At 46.2% G+C, this 13,185-nt stretch overlaps 1 protein-coding gene across 10 annotated transcripts in view; it reads right to left on the reverse strand.

The window, feature by feature from the left end:
• KIF16B (kinesin family member 16B) overlaps positions 1 to 6,207 on the reverse strand; it is a 140,411-nt gene extending 134,204 nt beyond the window's left edge. For 2 of the 10 annotated variants that reach the window (XM_054194584.1, XM_054194587.1), the window contains exon 1: positions 5,941 to 6,194. In XM_054194584.1, the coding sequence (XP_054050559.1) occupies positions 5,941 to 5,987 (47 nt within the window). In that variant the 5' untranslated portion in view covers positions 5,988 to 6,194. Of the gene's footprint in view, positions 1 to 5,940 lie in introns of all 10 variants that reach the window. The other 8 variants (XM_054194582.1, XM_054194581.1, XM_054194579.1 and 5 more) reach the window with 6 other exon arrangements.
• Positions 6,208 to 13,185: the final 6,978 nt, after the last annotated feature.

Genomic DNA, 13,185 nt, shown 5'->3' on the forward strand with positions numbered 1-13,185 from the left:
AGAGCCCTCCCTAGCGCTGGTCAGGTACCATCAAAACCAGGGACCAACAGACCCATCAGAAGAGGCACACCTGTGTGTCCTACACACCTCTCCTTTCCTCTCTCTCAAAGTCCTACACCTTGAAATGTGTGGCCATACAACCACCATTTCATTTCACCCATAGGGAAACATGGATCAGATTCTACATTTCTTTCTCACAACCGAACAAGTACCAGATCTTTGTGCTTTCTCATGTCTGGCAGCCTCACTGTGCTGAGCTGCCAAGGCCAAACAAATGAAGCAGCCCGCTGCTCTTAATCCCATACGAGAACCTGGCCATACCCACTGGGTATCGCCAAGCCATCGCCAGCCATCACCCATCTGTTAAGCACATCTTCACTCTGGTCAGGTCAAAGGTAGTGATTACTAGGGAGAGACGACGTGTACATCGTTATGCTGATGCTCACTCCTCTGCTCCTCTCTGTACTAGAGAGGGGACCTGTCCTGAGAAGGTGTGCATGACCATATTGTAGAATAAAATTTTTCCAACCGTTCACTCCTTTTGAAGAGGTGAGAGAGAATAAATAGAAAATAAAGCCACTTCTTAATGTACCTTACAAAACTAAAACCACTTTTAATTTCAGACTTGAAGTTCTCTTAGTATCAACTTTACATGATCCAAGAACTCAGGTCAGTCTACACCTTTATGCACTGGTCCAACACTAACAACAGAAGTTGCACACAGATGGAGGTCCTTATATATACATATATGCATAGCTTACTTCCAGGGAGAGAAGTGTATCTACTCTGGATCCTCTTCCAAAGGCAAAAATCTGCTGGAGGTCATTAAATGGGTTCAAGGTTTTGGACACAAAGTACAGCAAGGTGAAAAAGCCACATTCAGAATAGTTTGTCTTGCCAACTCAGCATCAAAGTAGATTTTTGTTGGATTCAGACTCACCCACAGAAAAAGGCAGAGGCAAGTGAGAGATATGCTCACCCCGGGCACACCAGAGCCTCACCTACCCTTAAGATCTTTCAGTGTCTTTTTATAGTAGAGAAATTGTACGTGGTTATAAATCAAATCACAAGCTCCATAATTAAGACGAAAGTTCAAAGAATTAACGTAAGAAGTAGCAAATTCAGCTTGCTGACAAATAGCTTATCCTCAGCGGTACAGAAAGTGACAGTATTGCGACACTCGGCCGTATTTAAGCTCTGAGTTTTGTTTTCGTTATCACTCTGGACACCTCTTAAGAGCAACAACCAACAATCAGTGCTCAGAAACAGACGCAGCAAAAATTTCACCCTGCACTTCAGAGACAAATATGATATTTAACTGTAGGTGTCCTTGCTTGTAATCACTCCATCTTCTCTCACTCTACCTGTGTTACACTGATGTTATACACATTTTTTCAAAACACTCTATCTTTATAAATTCATGAAAATGAAACATATACACAGTAACTTGTATTTTAGACACAGCAATTTATCATAAAACACCAATTCATTCCCCTCTTCCCCGCATTAGAAATTCTATAATATATTCTTCATGTATTTCTTTTGCTTCTCTTCTCAATTCTAGAAAGCATGGGTAGTTAATTTTAACTTTCATACTCCCAGTACGCTCCTACCTAAATCACTTGTAAACATTCAGAATAGAAATTAAGATCTCATCTGTCTCTTCGCTGTTTACTTGTTTATCTCTTTTCACTGCTACAAAAACACTCTGGTCACATGTTCCTTGTGAAATGAAACATTTTATATCTCTGTCCTTTGCATTGCTGTATTAATTTGAGCTGTTGAAAACTCTGCTACTGATACTAAGGCTTGGATTGTGCAAGCAGTTATTTTTAAAGATAATAGAACGTTGGCCCTAAATTTCCAAGGTACTCTGACTCCAGCTCTGCACGCAGAGGAGTTACTTAGTTTTACAAGCATAACTGAGAGGTGTAATAATGTAAAACCAAGAGAGCCAGCCTTATGTCTGATGAATAATCATGCAGAATATATTTGTGGATTAAAGTATGGACATAAGCATGGCTTTTAATCCAAACAAATCCCAGAGTCACACAAAAGCCTTTTCTAAGCAATAAAACATATTTTCTTTGTCTCCCCACTATCAAACATAAAAGCTGTTAATCTTCACGCGGTAATTGTGAGTGACTGTACAACCACGTAAAGCACTATAGCCACTGACACGCGTTTCTGCCATCTCCCACTTCTGTTTGGAGAGCAAATCTAAGGGTTAAGAACTGACCATTTAAAAATGAAATCAAATTGGAATGTCTATTTCATTATATTGGAAATAAGAACAGACCTGTGGGAAAGTCTACATGGCTCATTTAAATACACATTTAAAAACACTGAGAGCACTGGATAAGCACAGGAAAGAAGAACTTACTGCAGTGCAAAGCCACGTTCTGATGTCTGCTGCATCTTCTGCAGGCAAGGGCAGCATATGACCCTCGTTTAGTTTGTTCAACCAGTTAAATAATTAGTTTATGCAAATGCAAGAGAGAGATGAAAAACATTAAAAATCAGAAAAAGCTTCTTTTCCTCTATCACTTCATGAACTAAAAGCCAAATAGAACAGAGCTATCGGGAGTAAAAACTGGCAACAGTCGCAGAAAGAATGAAGTTGATATTTCCTTTATTAAATATCAAAACATTTTTTTCTTATTTAGCATACTTTAAATGGTTTTATTTACCTGGCAAAAAAGTATAGAAGTGGTTTTCCTGAACACTGAATTCTAGGTTTCATGCAGAGGAAATGTGACATAGAATGGAAGTAAGAAAGAATTACCCCCTCATTCTTCTGAGCAAATGAACATAAAGCAATGTATTTGTTTGCACTGTGCAGATGCAGTACAGAACACAAAACAGAGAGACAGAATTAAGTTAGGCTTAACAGGATCCCAAATATCTCACACTATGCAGCAGACAGTGACTAGTAATCAGTAACCCAAACTCATCTGTTCAGTAAGTGAACAGAAAAGTGCCTCAAAGCTGATTATACTTCTCTATAATCCCATTATTTTGTCCAGGAAATGGCCATTCTGAGGAACAACAGGATCTTGATGAGAAACTGCATTTTGTGGGACCAGGTATGGGATTCTCCAGCCAAGTCCTCCAAATTATAAGTGTGAGTGCTTCTTCTAGTAACTGTTTTGGAAAATGAACCTTAGAAATAATGGTGACCAAAAGCATTAACTTGCCAGAGCAAAATACATCAGCCACCCAACCTCACCTCCCAGCAGATTTCTACTTGATGAAGAAAACCTAGTCTTCTGCTAGCTGGCAGGTTTTTATCCCCTTTACAGAAAGATTAAAATATAAGCACGGACCGAAAGTCTGACATTGCAATTTGGTATTGAATTAGGAAACCAAATGAAAGATGGAGACACAGCAAGTAACTGAACTTTCTAAGCTCACACTCACAACTAGTTTCAAAGCAGTAACTGTACAGTCATTAGACATCATTTTTATTATGTTATCCAGAGATACGGTCAAAAACTTCTAGTGTAACCTCTGCATAACACACTTTGGGATGTTAACTACTTTAAGAAGAATGGTCAAGGGCTTTGAAAACAGCACTGAAATGAACAAATTCCTTCCAGGTCAAGCCAGAGAACATTAAACCTAAAAATAAATCACCGCAGGAAAAAAAAAAAAAGGACTAAAGTTTGTCACCTACGCAACAGAACAGCAAGTAATCCTTAAACAACAACCCCCTCCCTATCACATGATTCATTCCAAGATCCATGTTCATGACTTATTACACAATTAGCAGTGCTATGACACCACACAGCGCAACTGCTCCATAATGCAGGAGTCTTACCAATGCCCATTCATTAACTCTGTCTTCTCTAATTAAAAATGACTCATGAAATAAGCTGCATTATATGATTAAGCTTCGAACAAACTAAAGCAAATTTAGAGACACACATGAAACCTACACAGTATCATGTTAAAGATTTTGAAAATAAGTGCTGCAGCATGAACACCCAATTGGGAAAGTTCCTTTGAACTGGCAGAAAGGTCCTTCCTCTGTAAAACACTGCGGTGACCCATAAAGAAGAAGGGAGCACAGCTGAGAGAAGACACGTACAAGGGAAACCAATATGAGCAAAATATGACTACTGGTCCAGGGTTAGGTTCACCATACCTTCACTATTGCAATAGGAAAAGCTATTGGATCCTCTAAGGCTTAGGATCTGTTTTTACAATATACAGCACACGAGTCCAGCACAGAATGAAGCAGAAGAGCACCACCAACCCCAGTACCGCTCTCAGGCTGCAGTACTGGGTGCCATGGGGAAGAGCAACTGTGCCTGTGAAAAATCAAGACTTAGAAGCAACATCCCATGGCACTGAATCCAGCTTCCTGAACTGGAAAGCTCTGCACAGTTTGCTTATTTCCATAGTCAGACACTTACTAGTTTTCAAAATAAGTTTATTCACAGCCTACTCAGTGCCACTCAGTACACAGTGCCAAAGATGATGTTGATCACACCGTGCCTCGGCCTGCCCTGCTCTTAGGTTTTTCCTTTCCATCATATCACGATTTCCATCATTTTCTAGGTACACTCTGATCTAGCCCTATCCAAGTCATATTCTTTTGCCACAACACTTGCAAAATTGTACTCATGCTTTATGAGCTGGTGTTTCCAGCGCCTATCACAATTACCAGCCCTTTCCCCTTCTGCCATATGGTTCCCATTTCCCTCTCTCTCCTGTGTCTTAGTGGATCATGGTTCTAGTCCACAAACAAAACTTCTCCATGCTACCAAAACACTACAAATAACAAGCCTTATCAAGACTTTAAAGACCCATGCTACCTGTTGTCAGAGATTCTGGAAGGAAAAGTGAAGTGTGTATATGGAATAATTTTAAAAATTTCGAAGAACCATATGGTTAAACTCAGGGGAGGGAGCAGGGGGATGTGACAAGATTATTCACCAACCCTGACCTCTAACCACCCGCCTCCATCAAACTGCCTAAACTACTTGAAACTGACCTGCAACATTCTCCCCCTCCAACCTTCGTCAGCTTCATTTTTGTAAGGTTTGTCCTTCCCCCACTGAAAAGGGCAAGATACCAACAGACTTTCAGAACCTGGCAAATTATCTCTTTTTAAATACCTGAATCGGATCAAGTGAAAGGAAGGGTGGGAGCCTGACTGGCTGCCTGTGCTTTTAAAACACTTTTCTTTTTAACTGGCTACATCATTCCAGAACAAGGGAAGAAGCAAGAGCTAGGCCAGTAGACTCTGATAATTTTCTGTGTATGGTTCTTAGATTATATCATAAAAAATTAACTCCATTGTGCATGTTACTTATTTATTTCACCTAAGAAAAGCGTTTATTTCCTGGGCACATCTCAGGAAGCGGGTGATAAACTCTTGCCAACATAGCAAATGCGGCAGACTGCCTCTTTTATACTTCAGGCTTAAGCAGCCTACTAATAACCTTTACCATAATGGCTCCTACACAAAAGCTGGCATTACAAACGAGCTAGACAACAATCTCTCTCTTTCCAGTAGGTAGGAGGGGTTGCCGTTGCTGCATGAGACGAAAAAAGTAGCTTTCTTTCACATTTCAGAAGCCTGGTTGTACACCCCGGGCAGGCTCTCGCCTCTCAGTAGTTTCCGTCTTTCCCACAGTAGCCTTTTCGCCATTCTCCAAGGATCAGACAAACGGACCGAACTTTCCCGGAAGAGCCCCCCATCTTCCAGCACATCGGGGAAGCCGCTCCCCAGCCTGCCGGCGGGAGAAGCGCTCCCGGCCGCCGCTCAGCCCCCGCCGAGACCCCGCTCCCGTCCCCGGCGGAGCTCTCCCGCAGCCTCGGCCGCGGTAACGGCACAGGGAGTTTCGCGCTCCCCCCGCCAGCGGCGGCCCCGGGACGGCGCAGCCCCCTCAGCAGCGGGGCGGAGGAAAGGCCGCTGGGGCCCGCACTCACCTGCGGTTCATGGGCCGCACTCGCACGGCCACCTTCACCGAAGCCATGGCTCATCCCCCGCCGGGCCGCTCGGGGCCCACACCTCCTCCAGCCGCCGGGCCGGCCCGGCCTCGCCCCGCCCGGTCCAGCCTGGCCCTGGCCGCCGACCCGCGCCCCGCCCGCCGGGCCGAGCGCAGGCCGCCCCCCGGCCTAGGCCATGTCGCTATGGCAACCCCGCAGCGGCCTCCCCCCCGCTCCCGGCGGCTATGGGGGCAGCACAGGGACAAACAACAGCGCAAGGCGTTGCTCCGCCCGGCCTTGGAGGAGGAGAAGGAGGAAGACGAGGAAGAGAAAGAGGAAGAAGGCCGGGGGGAGGGGGGCGGGTTGGCGAAGAGGGGTGCAGTTACCGTCTGTGAGTGGGTGGGGGCTTCTCCACAGGGCCCTCCCCCGAAGTGTAGATAGATAGATAGATGATAGATCTGTGTGTATATATATATTGTGTGTGTGTATATGCATATACATACATATGTATACACACCCCCCATAAATATATATCTCCCCATTATATATACCCCTTTGTATACCCCATATATATCTCCCCCTATACATATTAGGGGGGGAGCTGTGTGTAAAGGCATAGACATACATATATATTTGTATACACATCCCCTGTAATAAATATCTCCCCATTATATATAGGGAGATATATATATATAGGGATAGAGATGTCTATATAGATATATAGATACATCCATATATATCTATATATATCTACGTATATATCCAAATATAGGTATATACGTACGTACATGTTTAAGAGAAGGTGTTAGAACTGTGCACATGATCCCTGTCTCACTCTGCCAGGCTGCCACTGGTGAGATGCGGGTGAGGTGCCGGCGAGGCTGGGCTGCCACCGTGGTGGTACGGCGGGGCGGGGGACAGGACCTGGACACGGACCCCCACCATGGTGTCGCACTGCCCACAGGGATGTGCCCACAACGCCACCCTCTCAGCTGCCTTCCGAGGGGAGCTGCCCCAGCCTGGACTAGCCTGAGGCCTTAAGCAATGAGAAACCCTAACGAGGCCTCGGAAAGGGACATGGGACATGGTCCTGGTGCCATGGGAAGGGATAATGGCTCCACCGGCACCAGCCAGGCACATCTTTCCCTGGGGAGCAGCCGGCACTAGGAGGATCTGGCCACAGCAGGATGTCTGGCTCGTAAGGAGTAACTGTGATGAAGACAACATTAAAAAGGAAGGATAAGTAGTGTTATCATAAATAATAAATATTTTTGTTTGTTTGGAGCTTTCGGTGCCTGGAAACTACACCCAGGATGGAGATACCATTTAAAATGCTGCACAAAGGCCATTGCATTCAAGTCATTAAGGCATTACTGGATTGAGAAGCCAAAAAAAGCAATTGCTGAAATACAGGAGAAGGTCTCAGACCTTCTCAGATCTCGTCTTTAGAGATGACTGCTACCAATAACTGCCTCCAAAAAGGGGAAAGAATGAAGAAACGGGGGGTGACAGTGAAAACAACAGCTGATGAGCATTTAGAATTGGGATTCGGGATCACATAGATGAATGAGATGACCTGAGAAAAGGAGAGCAGAGAAGGGAAAGCGAGAGCCAGAAGGACCCCAGGTTTGCACCCCACAGGTGCAGGGGAAGCACTAGGAGGAGGTCAGAGGAACACAGCAAGCCAGGACGGAAGAGATTTAGAGGGTGACTGGCTGCTGGAGGTGGTCAAAGGGGGACCGGGTGGAAGGCCACTGGACACAGAAACACAGCTGAAAACCAGGGCAAAAAGAGATGCCACGGGGTGGAGAAAGGAGAGGAGGAAGAAAGAAGCCAGAGAAGTGATGTCCCCTGCGGTGCATCAGATCAACTGGGAGATGAGGTGATGTTTGAAGAGAGAGGTCAGGTCCAAGGGGTGGTTTTATAGCAAAAGAGAAAGCATTGTGTGTTCAATTTGCTCGAGGAAGAGAAGAGGAGGGATGAGAACAAGAGAGTTCCGGGGCAAGGGGTTAGAAAGTCACTGGTGCAGCAGCTTAAAAGAGAAGAAGGGAGGAAGAAATATTGGACTGGTAATAGGAAAGAAGGAGGAAGGAACAATATGTGGAGAAAGAGAGAGAAGAGCACACTGTTAGAGACCCAGGAGGCTTTCAAAAGCCAGATGGGACCTCTGGCCTGAGAGTCAGAGATTAAAAGCCGTATTAGAGGTTTGGAGATGGAAAAGAAAGTAGTCGATTCATAACATGGATTTTTCCTGAGGTTTTTGGCAATGTGAGAGGGCAACGCTGGGGGAAAGATGCAAGGAGGGAGCCGGAGTTTGTGGTGCTGAGACGAACTGCAAGGGTAAAAGAAGACGAGTCGGGAGAAGTTTCGGCACCAGTGTCAGAGTATCGTGGACCAGAGGCCACAGGAGCGCAAAAAAAGGCGGAAGGGATCAACTGTGCTATGCCAGAGAGGTGTCTCAGTGGGAGAGAAAGAATGGGAGCGTTGGGAAATCACAGAAGGAGAGATATTTGCTTAAAGATCAGCCAAGGACCGGGTCACCCTGGTGAGCGCGGGAGCTGACACACTGCAGCAGCCAAATATGCAGGGGAGGAGGCTCCCCCCAAGGCATCGGGCAAATCGATAAAAGTGTCTTGAAGGCTTTAAAGAGGATCTGGGAGACATGTGACAAGCTGACAGGGAAGAGCACAAACACATTAGAAAGACAGAATGAGCTAAAAAGTGTGTTAGAAAAAAAAGAGACGTGTACATGCATGCATAATAGGGTAAAAGAACAAAAAGCAGTAATAAAAAATACAATAAAATGTCATGATTTGCCACACCAGTTAAGGGTCCTAGAAAGGCCAACCAATATGTAGTTAGTAGAGCATCTACTAACTCCTCTCAGACAGTCATGCTTCCCCTTCCCCTGATGAGCAAAGCTATTGCAGAAATCCGTCTGGTTCAGTGTGTCTCCCCATGCTGCGTTCTGAGACACCCAGCCATCAGGGGATACAATGAGCTTCTCCACCCACACAGATCCCCCTGTGAAATGGAAAACATTTTTCCACTGGTGTAGCGAGTGCCATTTGCAGGTGGGAGCTGCAGCAGCTGAAGGCACCCGCAGCATTCCTGGCACGAAGCAGCAGCAAAACATTTCCAGGTTCTCCTGTCCTCCTGCAACTCCCGGCGCCTGGATATTTCAGAAATGCCTTTCCTTTGCCGGGCCAGGACACGAACGCTGCAGGCAGCCTGTGGAGAGTAAAGCCAGACCTGGTTTTGTCCAGCAGCACCGATGAAACCTTGAACGTTGTCCACGGGCTGTGACCAGCATCCTGTGCTTGCATGGTTACGGCAGGACCCAGCGGCAGGGTCAGGGGGGGCTGGTTCCGCTTGGGTTGTTATTCAATACAATGCAAATTATAGCCAGGGAAGTGGGATAAATTAGTCTGCTCCGTAAAACTAAGCAGAACGTAGTTAAATATTGCTCTAGTCAGACACATTTAGCATCAGCTCTATTTGCCCAGCTTTAACATCCATCCATAGGCAGCACAGTTTGCTCCTTTGACCCGTTACTGTCTCTTCTGCCCCTTGGTTCAGCAAAAAGTTAATATTTTGCTTGAAATTCTTGTCGATTCAGCCACATTAAATTATTACACACTGTATCTAACATCTCCTGCAGTTTCAGTAACGAACAAGTAAGTTTTATGAGAGGAGGAGCAAGGCAGAAGGCTGCTCTCTTAGGGCTGCCTCCTGTAATTAAGCCATTCAGCGGATGTTCGAAGGATTGAGGCTTTAGGAAAGTCGCTCTGTTCCCAGCCTGACTTCTACAAAACTTTCCGGAAAGGGATATTTTTGAGACTTCCATCCGCAGATGACAGTTTCTAAACATCAATCCAAAAAAAGCAAAGACAAAGGTATGTAAATATACATACCTCCACCAAGCCTGTCAAAGTCCTTTCCTTAAAAACTGGATGGGAAATACAGTTGTCACATTCTAAATACTAAATATTTTGCACTCAGAAACACCTGGCAAAGTCTGTAAACCCAAATCCAAACCAAACCCAAAGCACACACATTCCCAAATATTTCTCTACTCCTCAGGCATAAGTGTCTTTAATAAGCACGTGGCTCAGACATGGTTAACGAAGCATTTCCAAGGTTTTTCCTTGTGTTATCACAAAGAGCCTCTCTGCTACCCTTCACTCAGAGTTGGGAAAGCCATTTTCCCCTGTGGTAGAAATTATGGTTGGACTCTGAGGTGGGATCTCTGGAGCTTCTGCGACTCTCCAGCCTGCTGGCAAGGAGATGGGCACCTGGCTGACTCCTGACCACTGGCTGCTGCACTTCCTTCCCGCTCCTAATTGACCTCCTGCGATGGACCTTCTCGGTCAGAAACACCTTCAGGCACATACCCTCGTTTCCTGGGGTTGCAAAACAGGTTCCAAGCCCAGGAGATGACAGGCTGGACCTTACTAATAATGAGTGGTGCAAAGTCTTTCATTCAAGCCCTTCCACTGCACACTCCCCCTGACGATGATGCCTTTCCGTGTGTTCATATGCAAATAGCCTAGAAGGGCAGGAATTACTGACTCAGCGAATGGTTACATCTTATCTGCCACCATCCTCTTTTACCATCGCAGTTTGAAATATGTTTCCAATAAAGGAGACATCGACCATGACTTCTACCTGAGCATGCTGAGATACCCTTCCAGTTGGCAGACGATGGAGGGGACAGACAGTCCCATCCCATGGGACTTGCTGTCAGGCTGGAGCTCACCATCACCCTCAGTTCAGTTTGCATTTGCTAATTGATGCAGAAAGCCCAGCTGCTGAAGAGATTAAGAGGGCCTTCCATGGCCAGTATCTGGGAGAAAGTATTATCTCGTCATGGATCGATCTGTCGGGAAAGTTATCCTTCTCTCCATTCCTGGGAATCATTGCTCAGCATCGTCCTCCAGCCTGCTTCTGCGGGGCTTGTCACATCCGACGTGCCACGCAGAGTCAGATGTCATTTCTGCTGTCCCCGCTGAGACGGGGTGTGAACTCCTTTATCTCAGCCAGGGAAATCGTCCTCCTCCTCAGGCTGCTCTGATTTTCCAATCTGTCAAAAACATTAGGAATAAACAGCATTGCCCGTTCCCAGCAACACACAAACACGGTCCTTTTAATCTGTACACACATTTTGCTTTCTGGAGCTCATTCCCAAGCCAAGTTTTGGGTCTATATTCATGCCCACTTTGCACAAAATGCAGCTGTACATCTCTGGTTTGAACTCACATTTGTGTTCAGATGGAGGAGCTTGCCGTGGATAACTTCTCAAGGGGGCAAGTGCCCCTCTGCTAGCCCTGGCGAGTGCCAGGGCTTCACTACGGCTTCCTGATGGAAGATCCAAACAGAGCCACCTGATGGATGAAAAATAAAGGATTTCACTCTATTAAAAACTAACCAAAGTGCTGCATGAATCCACACTAAACAAGGAGAATTATCCCATTTCCAGCAGGTCTCAGCATGCAGTTTCAAGTAAATAAGCATCAAGCTGGCAGCTTGAAATTCTCCTTGGGAGCTGTGCGATTTTAATGGGCTACCACCAGGGCTGGGGTTTGGTATTTCCCCCTTCCTCCTTCCAGCAGTTGCCTTTTTCTTTTAAAGGAAACACCCTGGATGTGGAGCCAGTCCATCTGCCAGGATGCCACAGGCGGCTGAGGGTGGGAGTGAAGAATTTGGGGAAGCCCTGGGGGTCTCCTGGAGCTCGTGGGGCCAGCATCACCCCCAGCATTCGGGTAGAGCAGCAGCAGCAATTGCAGAAGACATGGCAGCATTTTGGTGCCACTGCCGTGCCAGGCTGTGTGCCAGCGCTCTGCTTGCTACAATTTGGGAAATTAGCTTAAACTAAATGTTAGCAGGTACATTTTCGTTTGCATCCAGCCCTCTCGCTGACCGCTACATTATCACCGTAATGATGATAATATAAATGGGAACGTGACCGTTCCTCCCGCGCTTGGCAGAGGGACCATCAGCAGCTCATCCAGCAGCTGGATGTGGTGGTCGGTGACTGCTGCCCATCTTTCCAGGTGTGCCTGGAGAGCCCCGTGCCCATCACAAAGGTTTGGAGGCTGCATCATGAGGGGCTGGGATGGGAGATAGTGGCCTGTTCCCAGTGCAGACAGCACATGCGCAGGGGTCCTCCAAATTCCTGGCCCGAGGACATAAGGAAATGACTAGCTGGGTTGAAGGGTGTCCTCGCTGGCACCCCCTTACACAGACCTTCATTTGAGCCATGAGGGAGGGTGCAAAGGGGTTACAGCCACACTGTCTGTCCTGGTTTGAGCAATACAGGATTAATTTTTTTTTCAGTAATTTTACTTTTTGGTAAGGCCTCTTCTAATGCTAGAGAACACTGCATTTTTAGAAGACTCTAGTGTCTGAATCTGTGAAAATATTTACTTTATAGCCAGCTATGGTGTGTGGGTTTCAAGGTTTCTGGAGTTTTTGAGTTAGCCAGGTGTGGGGATGAGGAGGAGCGAGACCCGGGCACTTGACCCAAGCTGGATTATTTCATACCACGAACATCACTTTCAATATAAATTAGAAAGTTTGCTGAGGAGTTTTCCCTTTTCTATGGTGGCTGCCATCCTGAGAACTCCTTGCCCCGCTGCTGGACCCCTGAGCCCTTCCCTTCCTCCCGAGGCCGCAGAGCTTGCGGTGTCCCACGTTGGCTGTCCCCTGCGGGGAGTGCACAGCTGCCTGCTGATGTAATCCTTGTGTATTTTATGTTGTTGTAGGGATCAATATTGGCTCTTCAGTGTTATTAATGTTAATTATTTAGTCTAATTCTATTAAATCTGTTTATATTTCAACCCCCAGGTTTCCTTTTTTTTTTTCTTGATTCCACTTCCCAGGTGGGGAGGGCTCATCGGGTGAGAGAATAATTGTCTAAACGACAATAAATTGTGGTGAGTTCCTCAAACCATAACCCAGGCTCTCGCGCTGGGGTGGGGAAGCAGACACCGGTCCCTGCCCCGCCGCAGAGGGAGCCGAGAAGACGACGTGGTGCAGCCGTGGCAGGACAGGGAAACACCAAAGTCCACACCAAAAATTTCCTGAGGTCTGCTGGACCACACAAAAGAAGAAACCGTTTGTAAATAGCCTTTGAGTTTGATCATCCGGGGGAATTAATCAAGCCAAGATTCAAACCACTGAGCACACGTCATCGTTTTCAAGTTGTTGTGTTAGGCTTGATCCAGAACTGAAGCTTCAGCCAAA

The sequence above is a fragment of the Rissa tridactyla genome, chromosome 3 (assembly GCF_028500815.1).
Source record: "Rissa tridactyla isolate bRisTri1 chromosome 3, bRisTri1.patW.cur.20221130, whole genome shotgun sequence".
NCBI lineage: Eukaryota > Metazoa > Chordata > Aves > Charadriiformes > Laridae > Rissa > Rissa tridactyla.